The 21,644-nt window shown below is 40.3% G+C and overlaps 1 protein-coding gene across 8 annotated transcripts in view; it reads right to left on the reverse strand.

Annotated features, from left to right (window-relative positions):
- LOC122559687 (suppressor of tumorigenicity 7 protein homolog) overlaps window positions 1-21,644 on the reverse strand; it is a 200,475-nt gene that overhangs the window by 67,404 nt on the left and 111,427 nt on the right. For all 8 annotated transcript variants that reach the window (XR_015760434.1, XR_015760433.1, XR_015760435.1 and 5 more), the window contains exons 2-3: window positions 13,536-13,618; window positions 7,139-7,298 (exon numbers count right to left, since the gene is read on the reverse strand). Coding sequence is in view for 4 of the 8 variants with exons in the window: in XM_043709580.2 (XP_043565515.1) it covers window positions 7,139-7,298; window positions 13,536-13,618 (243 nt within the window). In the remaining 4 variants the exon portion in view is untranslated. The remainder of the gene's footprint in view (window positions 1-7,138; window positions 7,299-13,535; window positions 13,619-21,644) is intronic.

Below are 21,644 nucleotides of genomic sequence, written 5' to 3' on the forward strand. Positions count from 1 at the left end.
TTGGCTGGGTGGTAATCTAATTACATTTGTTTTAGTTAAATACATAATCTTTACTTGAGATATGAACTCCTTTCACTTAAGTGATTATTGTACAGAGGAACCTCGATTATCTGAAGTACACGGGTGGTTACTATTTTGCTCGGTTAATCGAATTCCAGAAAATCAAATGCCGGATAATATAGTTTAGCTGAGCATCGGGACCTTGCAATCTTGCCGGATAATCCAATATGCAGATAATTGAATGCCAGATAATCGAGGCTCTTCTGTATGAAGTAAACTTGAAGTGCAGACTCAGCTGCCCGAATGGAAAGGCTGGAAGACGAGCTGTTCCAAATTAGAAACATACAGCAAACGGCTGTTAAATGGATACCTGAGTTTTGGTAGTTGTTTTGACAACAATTCGAACTTAACCAATCAGCTTAAATTTTGCCCAGGAAACTAAAACCCAATTGAGTTTGAATTTATTGTTTTGACACCTGGAAACCAATCAAATTATGTGAAATTAATGTGTTAATAGGGATATAAAACACGCGGGCATTTTGAAAATTGATCAAAATGCAACTGCCACTGATCAGCCAAGCAACTGTGATACAGCTAGAGAGCCAGCTGCCCATCTAACATCTTGCTCGCAAAGAAATTAGAAAACTCTCTCTATCAAAGGTAATTTTTCATGTAAAACCTACTCGCTGTAAAAAAAAATACAATAATCCAGGGAGATCGCCAGCCGGAAGACTGAAGACAATGCAGAAGACAGAGACTGCATGGTCCTGAGATTAAGTTAATGTAGTGTATTATTGGAATAGCATAGTGTGCATAGAGTTGGAGTCAGATAGTAATTGGTTAAGAAAAGGGGGGCTTGGATTTGTGAATTGTTGTTTAGTGTTCACTATTAGAGTGAAGAAAATAAATTGTTACTTTTCTTTAAATAGTGGAATTTGGGAGTTCTCTGTCAGTCATATTTTAACAGATTACGAGGCAAGGCGAGCTTTTCTGGGGGCTTGGTTTAATTAACAGAGGGGTTCGATCTCAGCATCATAATAATACACAAAGCAACACAATGAGCAAAATCTTGATGTGCTATTAGAGGTTTAACTAGAGAGCCAGTGATGTACCTGCACTCATTTGCCCATCAATGCATACACCAATTAAGCCACTGATATGCTTTCGCCTGGACTCAAGACTCCAAGGGTGGGAGTCCCACCCAGTGAGAGCTGCTGGCCAATCACAGGGTGGCTGCTCTTATGCTCAGCTGCATGTTAGGTGGTCATGGCTCCATGGCTACTGAAGAAGGTAGAAAAATACCCTTGGAGTTCCAGGGAGTTGGGGGGGACCCTGGAGAAATAAGTAATGTGGGGTGGATGGTGGTTTCTCAGGTTGGAGTAGCAGGATCAGAAACAAGGTTGAATCCTAAAGGGCACCCTCCCCTCATGTTTGGACCCTCAATCAGGCACTGATTGACTTTGATTTAGAGAAACCACCTTCCCACAAAGTGACAAGTTACCTGCAGAGTAGCAGCTATTGTCAATTCCATATCGTGACGGGATTGCGTGTTTTTGGGTTAACCTAGCAACAGTGGGCTAAGGTTCTTGCGTGGTCTTTAATTGCCTAATTAAGAGCCGCAGTTGGTGTTGGGTTGAGAAGGTCCACCAGAACCCAATTCTAACAGAGGATAGAAGGTAACAGGATTCACGTGTGCAATCACCCTTCTTGCCTTCACGTTCATGGCATTTTGTTGTATCTGTTTGATCTCATCTGATTGACAGCTCTTGTTTAGAAGCCTCTGGGATGTGATTTAATGCAGACATTTCCTAACATTTACCATTTTGTTTCATCTGAATCAACCTGAAATACAGGCCTCAATGTGTTGAGCAGTACTGCCTCACTCACATCACATTACATAAGGTATTCTACTGAAGACCACTTCCTCCAAACCTTTTGCACTCTACCAGATAATGTAAAAATTGCTATGAACATGATATTACATTTGTTTCCTAAATAATTACATCATTATTAACCTGTGTTTTATAGCATCTGCATAATAGTCCTGTAAAATAAATCTGACTATTGATTTAATCTGAATGCAATGATCTAGATGCAGTGTTTATGGATATTTGGAATAGACTGCGGAGAATGGTGAACACCACAGATGGATTTTGGCTCACTGTATTCAATTCAAGGTGTAACTTTGCAGGTTCTCTTCATAGGAAAACTGGTTTTCTCTCTAAATATCTACTTTTGCTTGGACAATCTATTGCAAGAAAGCCTGAATAGACATTTCTAGGTTTAAGTTCCCATTGGCATTCCATGTTAAACATTAAGGGAGTGAAATTTCATGGACCGTCTCTCAACTACGTATCATAACTTCATAGTAAGAACATGGGAGCCCTGGACTTTGATGTAAACAGTGAAAGGTTCCAATCTTGATGAGGTAGAAATAAAGACAAAATTACTTTGTGACGAGAGTTTAGTGATGTGCTCAATCCTACAACTGTCATTTAACATCACCCCTCCTTACCTCTGATCCACCATCCCTTATTTAGTAGTGCTCAAAGATTACCACCCACCACTCATCTCTTCTGTTATGATCCCAGCTGATGGTACTATTGGACAGGGCAAGTCCAAGAATGAAACCTGGTTTGACAGATTATATGCTTTTTTTGGTTAGTTAACATGGTGGTTGGTCACTGAAACATATTTAGATAAGGGTACGGATGTTCTTTAACAATGGAATGTATCTTTATTATATAAAAGAGAAAATGAATTATATAGATATATTGCAATTAGTAAAATCTTAACACCAATATTAAAACAAACTTGCAACTCATTTCATAAAATCATCAGATACAAGACCTAAGTCGAGAGAAAATATTACTCCTATCTTTTCTCTTAAAATTTCTACTTAATTGACTCCTTCCAATGTTTTCACTTGAACTGATAAGATAACGTTATGATTCCTCACTAAGGCTGATGGCGTAAACCTTTCATTAATTCGAATGAAACTGACCAAACTATGCTGGAAGAGGAATAAAAACTTGCTTCTGAACTCAACTGTGAATTTTTCTCAACTACAATTCTAGTATTTTCTGAACTAAACTGAAAATAAAACTCATGATTAAATGTGTTTACATTGCTTGTCATAAACAGAAAAGTACAAATGTCTATTCCATTAACAGTTCAGGGCATCTCCTAAGCTTTTAAATGTTAGTCACTTGTCTGCTTTGAACTAGTACATTTAGGTCACTGTTTCAGAATAATGTCCTGACTATTAAAAAGAAATCACCTTCCAGGCATTAACTTAAATTTATTTAAAGAAATCCATATTCCATCTATGAAAATCTATTTTACACGTCTTTCATCACACTTATCCCTAACAATGACATGAGCAAACCATAACAATGTAACTGACAAGACAGCAATATAAACCAGTTACACAAGTTCCAAGACGTGTCAGCCACCCTAGTGATGAAGCTCCAGCAAATGAGGGAGGAAATACTAAGGAAAATTCACTCTAGTCTAATCTAGTTTTTTTTTTAATCAGTGTGGAAATGACTTGATTTTTATTGCCAAACATCATGCTGGATAAGAGGTATAGAAAGAATATTCCTTTCCCTGATCAATATTGACCGACAGCCTTACTAAGAAAACAAAGCCAAGTGAAGGCTGTTTGATCTCATGATCTCTTGAAACTGTCTTATTCATTTGCACTTTGCTTAAAATGGAGATGGAATAATGCTGATAATGGGGAGAAAGCACGCACATCTCCAATACACTCCTGCATAAAGAGGGTGTGTGGATTAAGAATGAGAAAAAAAGGGACATTGAATTCTGGCTCAAAGGCTGCAAGTAAAAAAAATGCAGTGGCTGACTGCTGAGTTGACATCAATTGTTCAAGAAAATTAGCTTTTTACAATCTCATAATCAACTGTCTTATCATTAACAGAACTTGAACTTCTTCAAGGGTAAGCTCTTAACAATTGCTGCACAGAAAAACTAATTTACTACTCTAGGCTTACACATTCACTGTTTCACAGATAACATATATCAGACCCATTAAAATTAGGTCTGAAATTACTATCTTAAGTAGCCAGCCCTCATTTTCAATTACTATTTAATATAAGCACCTAAGGCATTGAAAACAACCACTTATAATCTTCATCGAAATCATTCAAGTAATTTTTTCTTTCATTATAGCTGCAAACAAATTTGAATTTAGAAGATTAAATGTGATCGACATTTAAATCATTGCTGCCAGTTAAAGAAGCAGCTATGACTATTAAAGCACCGTGTTCAGGACAGTTTTGCTGACTTCACTTTTGTCAGAAGACTGCTATGGGAATGACCCTGATTATTGAATTAACTTGCAGAGTCACAATAAACCTAGCTTTCATTAACCCAAATTAAACTGCATAAATCTGTTCATACTGGAATTCATAAAGTGAAAGGACCCAAAAGCAAGATGTATTGCTTTATTTATCAAGTATATCAGGTAAGATTACACTTCAACAGGAATTTGCACCAGTTGTACCACTGTCTAGAAATATGAACATTTCATTAACGCAGCATTAGCCTATGAAAGATTACTATATTTATTGATAAATCGGGTCTGCACTGCAAAGTAAATAATATATCAGATTCACCATTAGCAATGGCAGAGTGTCGACATAACATTTCTCTTTCACAATCCTCTTGTGACAACACACACATTTAGTAGATTTCCAAAACTAGTTTGGTAGGGAGTCTGCTGTATTAGCTTAATTACTAAATTAGTTAAAGTATAAGCATTCTGGTGCTACTTTCAAAACGTGTTAAACACCTGCCTTGCAGTCAGGACTTCACCAGATAAATACTCTTCTAATATTTGTCACTAATGACTTTCAGGACAGCAAAACAGGACATAACCCAACATCTGCAATTTACGTGCTGTTTCTCCTAGACTGTATTCACGTCTGCAGAGGATTAAAAGGCAAAGGTCGACGTTGACAGCACTTCCATGATTGAGATTTAACTGCTATCATACAAATGCTTCCCTATTGATCAGGCTTTAAAAAGAAAGAGGAGGAACTAAAGGAATTGTTGATGTTCATGTCCTCTTTATATCAAGGAAAGCCAGTGTGGATTTGCAAAATAAGTTTTTCACTTTTCTATATCGTAAAATTCTTACCTCTAAATATATAAAAAGCACAACAGTATCGTGAAGTGATATATACATATATGGTACTCCTGATCATATTGCAATGAAAAGGCTCTTATTGAAATTATAATTCTATTATCCAGTATTCTGACTTCCTACAAGGTATCACACCAGTGACTAGTGTTCTTGCTACTTAATGTCTGTGAGACTTTACCTGAAAATGTTGATATTATGTTAAACATTTAAAGCATTCATATCAAATTCTTTTATTTTACGTTGGATAAATGTTTTGTGAATGTGTGAACCTCCCATGAAATAATACTGCAGAAGTTTAACAGGTTTTTAGAACATAAAAACAAAGCAATGAGTTTCCAATTCACTTCTTTAAGATTCTGATTCAGGAATTTTCTGACTTTATCCCACCACTTTTTGTTCATTCATGAATCATTCCTTTAGTGAACCCTTCAGACTGATCAATTGTGCAAATCTACAATCTACCCTCATAGTTGCAGCAACATTTCAGGATTAGTGTTATGGACCAGCCCAAACCCCCTCAAAATATATTAAGACAGTCTAGACCTAACTTTTTTTATTTTAAAAGTAAGTGTAAGGTGTTGTTTTCCGAATGCAATTTGATTGGTTAAACTACCAGGCTTGAAACAAAATACACTTTATTCAAAACACTACAATTAAAATATAGACAAAATAAACATAATGAAAAGAATTGACTTTACTATAACTGCATTGAAAACTTAACAAAATACTATATACATTAACTGCTACTAATTAACTATCCAATATAGTAGCATCCCATAAACACACCATTGGCAAAGGCAAGTTCAGTAAAATAGATTGAGTCACATGCAAGTAGAGCAGAACCAACAGAACCCCAGTTTTTAGCTGGAACAAAGAGAGGAATAAGAAATTCCACATACACCTTTAAGATCTCAGCAATTGCAGAAAGCTAAAACTAAATATCCTGGTTCTGGGTGAACTAGACCCCACCCAAGGCTGCTTCTATTGTTCCAACTTTAAAAAATACCCAAGGCCTCACAAGCTGTTTACTCTATTGGCTTCGAGCAGACTGCTCTCTACTCTGTCTCAACCTTTCTTCATAAAAAGGACAAAATACATCCTTTAAAGTCGTAGTTTTATCACATTAGTGTAATGTCTAAAAGTCTTCCATAAAATCTACCCATGCTAAATTTATCAAACTCAGAGAAACTGTGAGAAAGTGAAAACAGTCAAATACTAAGACATCAGCACTCTGGTATTCAGCACTTTGGTGTTCAGCAATGAGTCAGTATCAGCTCACTGGGCTTGCATTCTACTCACTTAGGATAACATTCTGGTTAAAAATACACCCTTAATTCTGTAAGCATCTTTAACATCAGCTCAGCTACCTTAAATTAATGTTTTCAATTCACTTGCCTGCCTATTAATTCTCCATAAATATTACATTGCCCCAAACCAACACTCAACAGCTTACATGTTTACAGGGAACCATTTCAAAGATAAATGATGGTGGATGAAATAACTACACAGAGGCCGGTATCCTGTTGGTAGATCACCCTTTATTTACACTTGGCGAGTCCTTGACACTGATCCGGATCCCTCAGAACCAGATTAATACCCCCAATCAGGAAACTCATTCTGTGAGGTCCATCTGCTGATCTCATTACAATCACTACAGTGGACAAAAAGTGGACCCTAAGCATAAGGGAGATAGATTATATGTGTTGGAGAGGTTGCAAAAACAAAGAAAATGATAATAAGAGACTTCTAGAAGCAGGAGCTTCTGGGGAAGACAATATAATGCCTTAAAAAGATGACAATATGGTGAATTAGATGCAACTGTATGACCACGTTTCACAACTACAACATGCTTCAGCCTCATGCATAGAATTCGGTTTCAGTATAATAGCTAACAGGCTCTTTTTGCTGAGAAAAACATTTGACCTGAAGTCAAAGATTGGCAATTTTTGCCAAACATCATGCTGCTGTTACCTGATACACTTTGTCTGTTGGAATCAGTCTCTCCATTATTGGAGGTGGAGTTACTGGGGGCAGTGTTGTCCACCCCACCAAGCAAGGGTCGTAAGTGGCTGACTGATACCTGCTCAATAAATGATGTTCCATACTTTCGAAAATACCACCACTCAAATATCTGTGAAAAAAAACAAATAATGTTATGATTAAATCTGAAAATCTGGCACAACTTTTAAGATTGTACCTGAGATGTAAACACACAAGCCAAGTGTAAAACAACTTTTTAGCATGAAAAGTCATGCTCACGATAAATTTAATGTGGCGTTCCCTATAAATTTATTCAAAGATAAAAGACATGGTAAGAGGTTCCAATTCCTTCTGCTGCCCTTGCATGAGGTTTAGTATCCATGAAGTCAAGTCAACTACAATAAATTCAACTTGAATGAATAGGTTTAACATTTTTAAAGAATTACACAGCATTTACAACAAGGAAACAGACATTCAATCGCACAGTTCCATGAGAATCCCTTTAGATGCATTTCAGCTATTCAACTCAATGACTCCTTGTTAAGATCCACATTTTCTCTGCACTTTTTCAATGGTTAATGATACAATGGGAGCAGTTTATGCATGTGCCTCGATTATTGGATACTCCCAGACCGAGTTATTGGACTCTCGGTCTGGTCACTTCCCGGCCTCAATTAATAGACCTTGGCACTGACCAATCATGGCCTTCGTTATTGCACCGCGAACACCAGATCTCACTGCTCTCTGGCTTGGCTACTGGACACCACTTCCTGCTGTTCCATGGCCCCAGTTCTATATCAGCCACTTTGCGTTACTCAGTACTCTCACCCACTGTGCACAAAACAATGAGGAAAGGTATAACAGGGGACAGAGAGATACAAGGTACGGAAGGGGCACAGCAAGCGAGGGGTGGAAATGACCTTGGAGAGTTAAGCGGCATAGGAGGATGACAGGCAAGGGAGTTTGGAACAATATGGGAGGGAAAGAGAGGTGTGTCACAAAACTGGGAGGAGAGAAAGCAGCAGAAATGCAAAATGAGGATAGGATGGAATAGTGAAGAGAGATGACATGAGGGGGTGGTATGGGGGGGGAGATGGGATATTAGGAGAGGAATGAAAAGGTGGGATGGGTATGGAATGAGACAAATGGCAGGGGACAATGTGGGCAGGGTATGGAATGGAAATATGAAGAAGGACTGTTACAATACAGATATTAATTTCACACCAATGATTTGAAAATCTCTAACAGCATATATATTACATACAATAATTTGGTTAAAGCTAAGTAAGCCACATTCTGAACAGTCAGAAACAGCTGCAAAATTCAGAACTGGTTAGATCCAGTTCAGAGTTAATTTGTTGTAAACAACATTATCTCAAGAAACACAACATACTTCTCTCTGCACCTGTCATTTTTCTTAAGAGTTAGGAGTTACTGGGATTTGGTAGGTTTGATTCCACCTTGGGGCAACTATCTGTGTGGAGTTTGTGCATTCTCCCCATGTCTGCATGCGTTTCTGCCGGATGCTCCGGGTTCCTCCCACACTCCAAAGACATGCAGACTAAGTGGACTGACCATGCTAAATTACCCTGTAGCGTCTGGGAATGTGCAGGCTAGGTGAATTAACCATGGGAAATGCAAGGTTATGGAGATAGGGTGCAGGCTCGGTTGGAATGGGATGCTCGTCAAAGGGTTGGTGTGGATTAGATGGGCTGAATGGCCTCGTTCCACACTGCAAGGACTCTAAGATTCTATGAGTCCAGTCAATATTCATTTTTCAACAAACTCCACCATTTCAGGCTATTTGGCTATTGATCCCAGTAATTCTTGTGCATTCTACATGCACAAATTAAAACCTGCATTTCCTTAATTTACAATTTGCATCATACTTCAAAATTATGTGAAACACTAGGGTATGTGCTAAAGTTGTGAAGGAAGTTATATAATACATAAAAACCGAAAGAACTGCGAATGCTGGAAATCTGAAACAGAAACAGAAATTGCTGGAAAAGCTCAGGTTTGCCAGCATCTGTGGAGAGGAGAGAAATCAGAGACAATGTTTTGGGTTCAGTGACCCTTCTTCAGTTCTGAGAATTTTCAGCAATTTCTGTATTTTTGTGTTATCTGATACAGGCAATGGTCTAGTGGTGTTATCATTAGACTAATAATCCAGAAACTCAGCTCATATTCTGAGGACCAGAGTTCAAATCCTGCCACAGCAAATGGTGGTATTTGAATTCAATAAAGAATTAAAAATCTAATGATGACCATGAAACCACTGTTGATTGTTATTGAGAGTGCTTTAATTTATTAACTCGTCATTACCGTCCTTTGATTTATTGATGTCCTTCAGGGAAGAAGGACTGCCATCCTTACCCGGTCTGGTCTACATGTGACTCCAGACCCACAGCAATTTAGTTGACTCTTAACTGCCCTCTAGGCAATTAGGGATGGGCAATAAATACTGGTTTAGTCAGAGATGTCCACATTTCGTGATTAAATTTAAAATGTCTGTTGTTTTATTTGATGGGTGGAAGAATGGCCAAAATTTGAATTCCAATATTTAATCAAATCAAAATGCTGCCTATAGATAATTTACTTCTCCGTTGGTCAGCACGGATAATATCCTGGGGTATGAGTATTCTGATATAGGGAATGGTGTAACAACAGAGGTGATGATCTCGAGTTTCACTGGAGATTCTCCAAAACTTTCACTGCAACCTCAGAAACGCTGAAGGAACAATATAAAATGGTGGTTAGTGCATCATCCCAAGTGCATCATTCTGCCAAAGTTAAAGCTGGTGACTGGGAGAAGCCCCTTACAAATTCTACATATGGATTTACCATTGTGTTTGAAGCAACTGAAAGGGGATGAAAGAAAGAAGGACTGTTCAGTTGTACCATCCAGGTAAAAATATGTTTAGTAAGTCTCTTTTTAGTTTGTGAGAGTGTGGAATGTGAGAGGGAAACTTTTGCTGCCATACCGTAATGCATTAAGTAATTGGAGAGTAAACACTAGAACTTCCACCCAATATAAACAAAAGGACAGAATGTTGACACTGTGACCATATCACTGGATTTCAGAGCACAATGTGATTCTGTAATAAAACATACATTTCAAAATCACTCCCATAAGTATTTATGCTAAAAAGATTCATGTGCATATTCCTGACAGCTCCAGTATAAATCAAAGGACACCCAGCAAGGGTGGTATTGGCAACTTTAATAAACTAAAGCACTCTCAGCAACATCCACGTGACATACAAAGCTGAGGAGACCACAAGTTATGAAGTCTGTCAGATGGCACTACATTATCTTTGATTCATTGCTTTTAGGTATGAAGTATTTATCTCATTAGTGATGAATGTGACACACTCCCAGTACTCCACCTTCCCAGGTCAAACAAATATTGTATATTGCACCTATCCTTCACAACTGCCTGTGCATTACTGCCTGACAGCCCACTTTACTACCTTGGAATACAAAGCAATATGGAGTGTTTATCCAGTCACCAATACCCATCTCAAACATGCTTTTCAATTTAAAAATGTTAGAGAAGAAAAGTCTCTGCTAACATGAATCTTGCTCACTTCACACTCAACGCAGTAAGACATTTGTTTAGTGGAAAGCTGACCTAAGCTATCTTTACACAAATCAATTCAATTAGTGAAAAAAGGCCAGGAATGCTACAAGTTCATATTCTAGCTCCAAGTTCACATCCAAACAGGATTTCACAAATGAAGATTCTATAAGTTAAGTCAAAGAAAATTTAAAAGCAAAATATTGCGGATGCTGGGAGATCTCATCTTAAAACATGTCCAGCATATCCAGCATCATCTGTGGACACAGAGTAAATATACAATAAGTGAGGGAATCACAGAATTCCTATAGTGTGGAAGTAGGCCATTCAGCCTACTGAATCCACACTGTCAGTGCGAATAGCATCCCACCTAGACCCACCATCCTACCCTATCCCTGTAACCCTGCATTTCTCATGGCTAATCTACCTAAGCTCCACATCCCTGGACACTATGGGTAATCTAATCTGCACATTTTTGGACTGTAGGAGGAAACCATTGCACCTGGACGAAACCCATGCAGACACGGGGAGAATGTGCAAACTCCACACAGATAGTTGTCAGAGGCTGGAATCATGCCCATGTCCCTGGCACTGTAAGGCAGCAATGCTAACCACTGAGCCACCGTGCCGCACCATGACCAGAACAAACAAACCATCACATCTGAGCAAAGAATGACAATCGATCCAATGCCAAACCTTACAGACAATGTTTGGAACTCGTGAGGAATTAAGAGCTAAGCTCCTATACTAACTGCAGACTGGCATCAGAAATATTGAACGCAGCTGATTAGTGCAAGGGCTAGCCTGCTGCAGCAACACAGTACGTGATCCCAGGCAATTGTGCTAATAACGCCTTTTCTCTTCTCTATCTATACATAACAATAACTCTAACAATAATGCTTAACAGCATGACACAGCCTTCAGTAGTTTCAGCTCCAGGTTAGGCAGAAAGTTTCAGAATCCATTAAAGACTGACCTCAATTTCTGTTGAACAGACAATGTGATTGCAGATTAACTGTTGCACTGTTTGGAAATACATCAATACATTACATCATGTTTCAATAAACTATGGATGGAGTGCCTTGAAAATGTGTAAACAGAGTAGTCTCTGGGTTGCGAGCAGGTTCCATTCAGGAGTCTGTTTACAGTTAATTTGTACACAAGTCAGAACACAAGGCAGGGCAATATAGAATACAGGAAATGTTTGTATGTTGGGGGTGTTCGGGTCGTGAAAATTACGTCACTACATGAGATCTCATTAAGTCAGACGTTTGTACTTACGAATCCCCTATACAAAGACTGAAATGGTGTGTTAGTGAACATGGGGTCAAGATTGGAAAAGCACAGCAGTCAGGCAGCATTCGAGGAGCAGGAAAATTGACGTTTCGGGCAAAAGCCCTTCATCAGGGATGAGGCAGGGAGCTGCTGTGCTTTTCTAGCACCACTCTGATCTCCAGCATCTGCAGTCCTCGCTTTCACCTAGTGAACATGGGTGCTAATAGTCCTTTTGTAAAGTATATTAAGTGAAATGATTACTATTCATTGTGGTGCACCCTCCCCATCTAATCATTCAATATCCTAAAGATATTCACATTTTATTTTAGTCATATTAAAAAGGGATAGGGATCCATCAAATGCCACAACTAAGAATAGTCAAAGTTTGCAATTGTCAACTGTAGTTCTTTAGATTAGATTAGATTAGATTAGATTACTTTACAGTGTGGAAACAGGCCCTTCGGCCCAACAAGTCCACACCGACCCGCCGAAGCGTAACCCACCCATACCCCTACCCCTACATTTACCCCTTACCTAACACTACGGGCAATTTAGCATGGCCAATTCACCTGACCTGCACATCTTTGGACTGTGGGAGGAAACCGGAGCACCCGGAGGAAACCCACGCAGACACGGGGAGAACATGCAAACTCCACACAGTCAGTCGCCTGAGGCGGGAATTGAACCCGGGTCTCCGGCGCTGCGAGGCAGCAGTGCTAACCACTGTGCCACCGTGCCGCCCATAACACTCTGCTGAAAACACTCAAACAACAGAGCCAGAGGTCAGTGGTATAAGTCCCATTGTTGAGACATGAGTACAAAATTCTAGGCTGAAAATCCAGTGCAATATTGAGGGAGTGCTGTACTGTCTGACATGCAGTCATTTCATTGAACTGTTAAAACAAGGTCACAAAGCTTTCTCAGATTAAAGATTCAATGAAAAGATTTTGAGAAGAGGGCCATTTTCCTTGCTATCTTAACCAATATTCACTTCTCAATCAAATTCACTACAATGGTTGATCTAGTCACAATTGCATGTTATTTGTTGGATACTGCAACAGAGTACTGTTTCCTACATTGTTACACTTCGGAAGTACTTATTTAGATGTAAGGTGTTCTGAGTTGTGCTAAAGTCATGGAAAGTGCTATATAAATGTAAGCTTTATTCTAGGTGACTGAAAAAGGTAGGTAGCTCCATGATCCAAATCCAGGGACCTTTCAGTTCCAGTCAAGAAGCAGTTGCAAGAATGCAACCTAGAAACCATTTTGATTTCAGCAGCAGTAGGTACTTCTGAAACTGCCCAGTGGCAACCTTATTAATTGTGGTGATAGGCAAACACAAGTTCAGTAACAGAGTCCGTAGAAACAGTAGTATCGAAAATGTTTGGAAAAACATCAAGTAAATATAACAGGTCAGAAAACTGAAAAGATTCTGAATATTGGAGAGGCTCACTAGCAGACTAGATTATCCCTCATCAGATTCTGCAATCATTATTTATGCACATATTATGATTAGTGATGAGATTTACTTACAAGAATAAGCCCGGAGATCAAAGATGATGTGCCTGTCAGAGCAACGTAGAATTTGGGGGTTAATGTATTCAAAAACATACTCACTGCAAAAGAAAAAAGGAGAAAGATACATTAACATTCATCTTCAAAGGCAGAACCACAGTTCCACAGAATTTCAATAGAACTCCTATAGGGTCTTGAACAACAATTTTCTCCAATTTCATGTAACAACTGTTGCAGAGAATGTGTTTGCATACATTAAACATTTCATTTCATTATCTTGCATTTACAATTCTGAACATTCTTCAGAACGTAGTACTTTTCTCAGTTTAATGACTGGGTACATTAGTTAAGGTGTACTCATCAAACTCACTGAATGAGAGGCCTGAATGAATAAGCCAGAGAACCTGAGTTCATTATTCATGTTTGAGCGACTGAGCATTGTTTTTCAGAAATAACCTGGAGACAAAAATAAATTACAACCGTGGAGATAATTGTAGAACTCAAAGGATAGTTAAGAGGTGTTTGGTATGCTTCCCTTTATTGGTCAGAGAATTAAGTATAGGAGTTGGGAGGTCATGTTACAGCTGTACAGGACATTGGTTAAGGCATTTTTGGAATATTGGGTGCAATTTTGCTCCCCCTCCTCTAGGAAGGATGGTGTGAAACTTGAGAGGGTTCAGAAAAGATTTACAAGGATGTGGCCAGGGTTGGAGGGTTTGAGCAATAGGGAGGGACTGAATAGCCTGGGGCTGTTTTCCCTGGAGCATCAGAGGCTGAGGGGTGACCTTATAGAGGTAGATAGGATAGGAAGTACATTGGTATTACTTTTTGCTAAATATGTGCAAACAAACACCATTTGCCTTCTTAAAACATGCAGAAGTGTAAATTCAGGTCATAACTTTACGAAATTAAAAGGGCCTTGCGAGTCACAAAATTATTGAATGCAAACTAACCAGTATAAGTAAGACAGTGGTGTAGTTGTGACGACTGGACTAGCAACCCAGAGAAACATCCCAATGATCTTACAGATAGGATTTATGACTATTTGGAAAAACAGAGTTTGATTAAAGATAGTCAGTATGGCTTTGTGAGAGGAAGGTCATGCCTCACAAGCCTCATTGAGTTCTTTAAGGATGTGATAAGACAAGGTCGAGCAGTGGATGTGTGTATGGATTTCAGTAAGGCATTTGATAAGGTTCCCCACAGTAGGCTCATTCAGAAAGTTAGGAGGAATGGGATACAGGGAAATTTGGCTGTCTGGATACAGAATTGGTTGGCCAAAAGAAGACAGCAAGTGGTAATAGATGGAAAGTATTCTGCCTGGAGATCGGTTATCAGTGGTGTCCCACGAGGACCTGTTCTTGGGCCTCTGTGCTTTGTAGTTTTTACAAATGACTTGCGTGTAGAGTGGAAGGGTGGTCAGTAAGTTTGCTGATGACACAAAGGTGTAAATAGTGTCGAGGGCTGTTGCAGGGTACAACAAGACATTGACAGGATGCAGAGCTGGGCTGAGAAGTGGCAGATGGAGTTCAACCTGGATAAATGTGGAGTGATTCATTTTGGGAAAGTCAAATTTGAATGCTGAAGACAGGATTCTTGGCAGTGTGGAGGAACAGCAGGATCTTGGGGTCCATGTACATAGATCCCTCAGTTGCCACCCAAGTTGTTAGGTTTGTTAAAAAGGCATATGGTGTTTTGTCTTTCATTAAAATAGGGAATTGAGTTTAAGAGCAGCTCTATAAAACTCTGGTTAGACCACACATGGAATATTGTGTCCGGTTCTGGTCACCTTATTATAGGAAGGATATAGATGCATTAGAGAGGGTGCAGAGGAGATGTACCAGGATGCTGCCTGGATTGGAGGGCTTGTCTTGTGAAGAGAAGTTGAGTGAGTTAGGGCTTTTCACACTGGAGAGGAGGAGGAAGAGAAGTGGCTTGACAGAGGTGTACAAGGTGATGAGAGGAAAAGATAGAGTAAATAGCCAGAGACTTTTCCCCAGTGTAGAAATGGCTGTCATGAGGGATCATAATTTTAAGGTGATTGGAGGAAGGTATAGAGGAGATGTCAGAGGGAGGCTCTTCACGCACACAGTGGTGGGTGCATGGAATGCACTGCCAGCGGAGGTGGTAGAGTAAGAGACATTAGGGACATTTAAGCCACTGCTGGACAAGCACACGGATAGCAATACATTGAGGAGTGTACAGGTTAGTTTGATCTTAGATTAAGAAAAGAGCTTGGCACAACATCGTGGGTCAAAGGGCTTGTACCGTGCTGTACTGTTCTATGTTCTATGATCTGTAGGCATGGGTTCAAATATCAAGGTCGCTGGTGGATTTTTATATATTTAATCTGGAATAGAAACCAAATTGCAGTTCAATCTACATTCCTCACCTGGCCTGACCAACATGCAACTCCAGACCACAGCAATGTGCTCAACTGTTAACTGCTCTCTAAAATGATTGAGCAAACTACTCAGTTCAGAGCCAATTAAGGTAACAAATTGTGTACATGCCATGATGCCCACAGCCCAGGAAAACATAAAAAAGTTTAACTGGGCAGTAAATAAATTTCATCTGCTGGGTTGCAACTCCATACCTATAATATTTCCTTTTAATATTGATTCATCATGCTGGAAATAAAAAGATATAAATGTGACATATCAAAAATGCGAACAATTCAGATAATAAGTATTCAGAAAAACTGATTCAAACAAAATTACAAACCGCAATCTTCAGCAAGAGATTTTTTATTGTTCTCCTATGTTTAACATGGGCTATAAATAAACCTTTTTCCCACTGTGCTGTTCTTGACTAGTTCACAATCCTCAATCTAGATTGCAATCAAGGCTTTTCAGTTACTGTTGTAAGGACTATATATCAAATTACTTGAGTCATTAGCTGGAACATCAGTGTTTAGATTGCGAAATATAGTCTTTTTGGTCAAATACACTGATATGAATGTTAATATTGGGTATCTTACCCAAATGGCTTCTTTTTTTGCTTGAGCTTAGCTGTGGGTGTCCACAGGCTATTTGACTACACATTCAAGATTAGTCCCATCCACACTTGATCCTGTCACAAAAGACACTGCATCTCCCGCTGTATTGGGGCAGGAAGCATTCCTGAAATTTTCTGTTCCTAGCTCAAGGACGGAGGTCAATTGTAACATTTAGTCAATGCCATGTTGTAGATTAGCCAACATATCTGTGATTGTTTCCTTTTGATATCCTTTTGATTTGTTTTCCTTAATAATAGTGTGGCATATTCAGCTTTTCACTGGAGAACAAGTTGACTTTGATGATTTTTTATTCATTTGAGGGATTTGGGCCTTGCTGGCTTGTCCATCATTTACTTCTGTCCCTTTTTGTTTAAAGTCAACTAAGTAGCTGTGGGTCTGGAGTCACATGCGCACCAGACCTTCGCGAAAGGACATTAATGAAACAAATGAATTTTACCTGACAATTGACAGTGGTTTCATGGTCACCATTAGACGCTTAATTCCAGATTTTTTGTTTAATTGAATACAAATTCCATCACCTGCCATGGCAGAATTCAAACCTAGGTCCCCAGAACATTACCTGGGTCTTTCGATTAATAATCTAGCAATAGTACCACTAGGCTATTCCCTCTCCTTGAACCAATACAGTTTATATTTCACATTAAAGAACAGAAATCCAGATTGCAAATAGCTGCAAATGTAGACAATGGGCAACATGTTATAGGGGCCTGAGCAAGTGGGCTACAGTGAGAAATATTTTCACAGCAACTCGCTGAATCCTTTAAGCAAGATGTGGAGATGCCCGTGTTGGACTGGAGTCAGAGGTCACATGACACCAGGTGATAGTCCAACAGGTTTGTTTCAAATCATAAGCTTTTGCAGTGCTGTTGGTTCATCATGTGTAGTCTGTCAGTTCATTTCACCTGATGAAGAGCTTATGCTTGAGATGTCAACTCTCCTGCTCCTCGGATGCCGCCTGACCGGCTATGCTTTTCCAGCACCACACTTCTTGATCCTAGTTCTCTTCACCTGATGAAGGAGCAGCGCTCTGAAAGCTTGTGATTCCAAACAAACCTGTTGGAGTTTAACCTGGTGCTGTGTGACTTCTGACGTTTAGTCAAGTTCTGGGTGACGAAGCAAGACTCTCACTAGGGAGCAGCAAATTGCCTCTTTAGGGAGATTATTGCATTGGTAACTAACATTGAAAGGCTGTTGCAAAGGCACTTTGGGTGCAGTGACAGGTACCCAGCTCACAGATTGGACCGTGCTGTATCTCAGAGCTGCTTGCTTGCTCTCTTTATACTCACATAATGCCTGAGGGAGAGGCATTGCATAAGGCTCGGACATTGGCTTTTTATGAAGCAGCTAACAAGTATAGTTTGATCTGTGGCTTGCGTTTCACTGAAAAACAAATAAGCAGTGCTGTTTCATAGCTGATGTGGGGGCTGTAATATCCAGCTTCAGATGCAGCTGCAACAGGTATCAGTGAATTTTTAAAAACTCACTGCCAGAAGCTACAGGAGAAAAGGACAGCCGTTGGTTTTTGAGCCTGATCAGCTGGGTGTTTGATTTTAAGACTTTTAAAACTTCTCTAAATTTTTTTTTGTAAATCTATAATAGTGAGTAAGGTGAGAGCATTTTTTTCTTCAGTTTATACAGTGATCTGGCTGTATTGACTTTTAATATCAAGGATTGGTATTAAGTTATTCTAGAGCAGTGTCTTTGAGCAGTAAGACCTTCCCAACACTCTGTTTTGAGCAAACTGTGTAGTATGTTTTTTTTAGGTTATTTCGGGGTCTATAGACTGTAAACAGAAATGGCTTTTAGCAAGGTGAAGTGCTCTTCCTGTCAGATGTGAGAATCAGGGAGAATTTGAATGTTCCTGGAGACAATGTCTACAGGAAGTGTGTTTGGCTGTGATTCGTATCAAACCACGTGGATTGATTGGAGTGGCAGTAAGAGGCAATGAGGAGTTTACAAGAGAGAGGGAGTATGATGGATGGCATGTTCAGGAAGGTGGAGATACTGCAGATACAGTCAGCCACTAGGAATGTAGGAGAGGTAGCCAGGTAGTGCAGAAGTCTCCTGTAGCTAACCCCATCTCAAATAGGTATGCTGCTTTGGATACTACAAGGGCTGGGGTTGGAATAACCTATCAGGGGAATGTAGGACTAACAGCCAGGTTTCTGGTACTCTGACTGGCTTTCCTCTAATTAGGGATATGTCAGGTTCCAAGTGATCAATTGTAAGTCTGTGGCATAGGCAGATATTTCTGAGGCCATCAGCAAGACATGGATGGTGTGTTGCCTTCCTGGTGCCAGGTCAAGGATGTCTCTGAGCGGGTGCAGAATATTCAGAAAGGGGAGAGTCACCACCTGGAGGTTGGTGTGCACTTTGGCACCAACAAAATAGGTAGGGAAAGGGATGAGGTTCTGCAGACAGAATATAGGAAACGAGCTAGGAGGTTAAAAAGTAGGTCCTCAAGGGTAGTAATATCTGGACTGCTACCATGCCACATGCTAGTGAGAGCAGTAACAAGGGGATAGAGCAGATGAATGTATGGCTGAGGAGCTGGTGCAGGGAGCAAAGATTCACACTTGTGGACCATTGGGATCTTTTCAGAGATAGAAATGATCTGTATAAGAGGGACGGGTTCCATCTGAATTGGAAGGGGACCAATATGCTTGTGGGGAGATTTGCTAGTGCTACTTGGGCGGCTTTAAACTAGTAAGGGGTGGGTGGTGGGGGAACCAATGCTTGAGTGAGCAAAGAGAAAAGGCTGAGCCAGGTACAGTAGATAAAGGGAGCAAGTCAATTAGTCAAGGCAGACAAGAGCTTGGAAGAGAATAAGATAAAACTGATAAAGTGTATTTACTTCAAAGCAAAAGGCCTGACAGGTAAGGCAGATGAACTCAGAACATGGTTGGGAACATGGGACTGGGATATTATAAATCAGGAAGAGCTAATGTGATGCCATCATTTAAGACAGGCTGAAAGGAAAAGCCAGAGAAGTATTGACCAGTGGGTAGTGGGTAAAGTTGGTAGTGGGTAAGTTGTTGGAAGGGATTCTGAGGAACAGGATTTACATGCATTTGGAAAGGCAAGGACTGATTACGGATAGTCAACATGGTTTTGTGTGTGGGAACTTGTCTCTCACTAACTTGATTGAATTTTTTGAAGAAATAACAAAGAAGATTTATGAAGGAAGACCGGTGGACATTGTCTATATGGACTTCAGCAAAGTATTTGAATTTGTTCTGCACGGTAGACTGGTTAGCAAGGTAAGATTACATGGGATCCAAGGGGAGCTAGCCAAATGGATATAAATTTGGCTTGAAGGTAGGAGACATACATTGGTGGTAGAGGGTTACTTTTCAGACTTGAGGCCTGGGACCAGCAGTGTGCCACAAGGATTGGTGCTGGGTCCACTACTTTTCATCATTTATGCAAATGATTTGGATGTAAATATAGAAGGTATGGTTAGTAAGTTTGCAGATGACACCAAGATAGATGGTACAGTGGACAGTGAAGTAAATTATCCAAGAGTACAATGGGACCTTGATCAGATGGGCCAGTGCGCTAAGTAGTGGCAAATGGAGTTTAGTTTTGATAAATATATAAAGGGTTGCAGTTTGGAAGGCAAATCATGGCAGAACTTATACAGTTATTGTTAGGGCCCTAAGCAATGTTGCTGAACAAAGAGACCAAGGGGTGCAGGTGCACAGTTCCTTGAAAGTGGAGTTGCATGTAGACAAGGTGGTGTTTGGCACACTTACCTTCACCGGTCAGAAGATTGAGTATATTGCCATATTGCCACTACATAGGACATTGGTGAGGCCACTTTTAGAATACTACATATAATTCTGGTCAGCCTTCTATAGTAAGGATGTTCTTAAACTTGAGAGGGTGCAGTAAATATTTCCAAGGTTGTTGCTGAGACTGGAGCATGTGAGTTAAAGGGAGCGGCTAATAGGCTGGGGCTTTTTTCTTCTGGAGTGTGAGAGGCTGAGGAGTGACCGTATTGAGGTTTATAGAATCATGATGGACATAGATAGGGTGAATAGCCAAGGACTTTTTCCTCAGGTGAGAGAGTCCAAAACCAGAGGGCGTAAGTTTAAGGTGAGAGGGAAAGTTTTAAAAAAGACCTAAACAGCAACTTTTTCACGCAGGGGGCAGTGTGTGTATGGAACAAGCTGCCAGACGAAGTGGTGGAAGCGAGTACAATTACAACATTTAAAAGGCATCTGGATGGTACATGAATAGGAAGGGTTTAGAGGGATATGGGCCAAATGTTGGCAAATGGGACAGATTGAGATGTCCAGTTAGCGTGGACGAGTTTGACCGAAGGGTCTGTTTCCATGCTGTATGACTCTACATGATTATCTGAATTCTTTCCAGTATGTCCTCCCTTATATAATCCTCTTTCATACCTTAGTGGGTGGCACGGTGGCACAGTGGTTAGCACTGCTGCCTCACAGCGCCAGAGACCCGGGTTCAATTCCCGACTCAGGCGACTGACTGTGTGGAGTTTGCACGTTCTCCCCGTGCCTGCGTGGGTTTCCTCCGGGTGCTCCGGTTTCCTCCCACAGTCCAAAGATGTGCAGGTCAGGTGAATTGGCCATGCTAAATTGCCCGTAGTGTTAGGTAAGGGGTAGATGTGTAGGGGTATGGGTGGGTTGCGCTTCAGCGGGGCGGTGTGGACTTGTTGGGCCGAAGGGCCTGTTTCCACACTGTAAGTAATCCAATCTAATCTAAACAAGTAAAGTAATTCAAAATTCTGCTTCTCATGTTTTAACATGGACTTCCTGAAATACCATTGAAAGGCAAGCAACATGGGCGGCACGGTGGCACAGTGGTTAGCACACCTGCCTCACAGCGCCAGAGATCCGGGTTCAATTCCCGCCTCCAGCGACTGACTGTGTGGAGTTTGCACGTTCTCCCTGTGTCTGCGTGGGTTTCCTCCAGGTGCTCCGGTTTCCTCCCACAGTCCAAAGATGTGCAGGTCAGGTGAATTGGCCATGCTAAATTGCCCGTAGTGTTAGGTAAGGGGTAAATGTAGGGGTATGGGGGGGTTGCGCTTCGGCGGGTCGGTGTGTGGACTTGTTGGGCCGAAGGGCCTGTTTCCACAC

The sequence above is a fragment of the Chiloscyllium plagiosum genome, unplaced genomic scaffold (genome assembly GCF_037043375.1).
Source record: "Chiloscyllium plagiosum isolate Xiang-an unplaced genomic scaffold, Cpla_swu_hap1 HiC_scaffold_19, whole genome shotgun sequence".
In the NCBI taxonomy this organism is placed as follows: Eukaryota; Metazoa; Chordata; class Chondrichthyes; order Orectolobiformes; family Hemiscylliidae; genus Chiloscyllium; species Chiloscyllium plagiosum.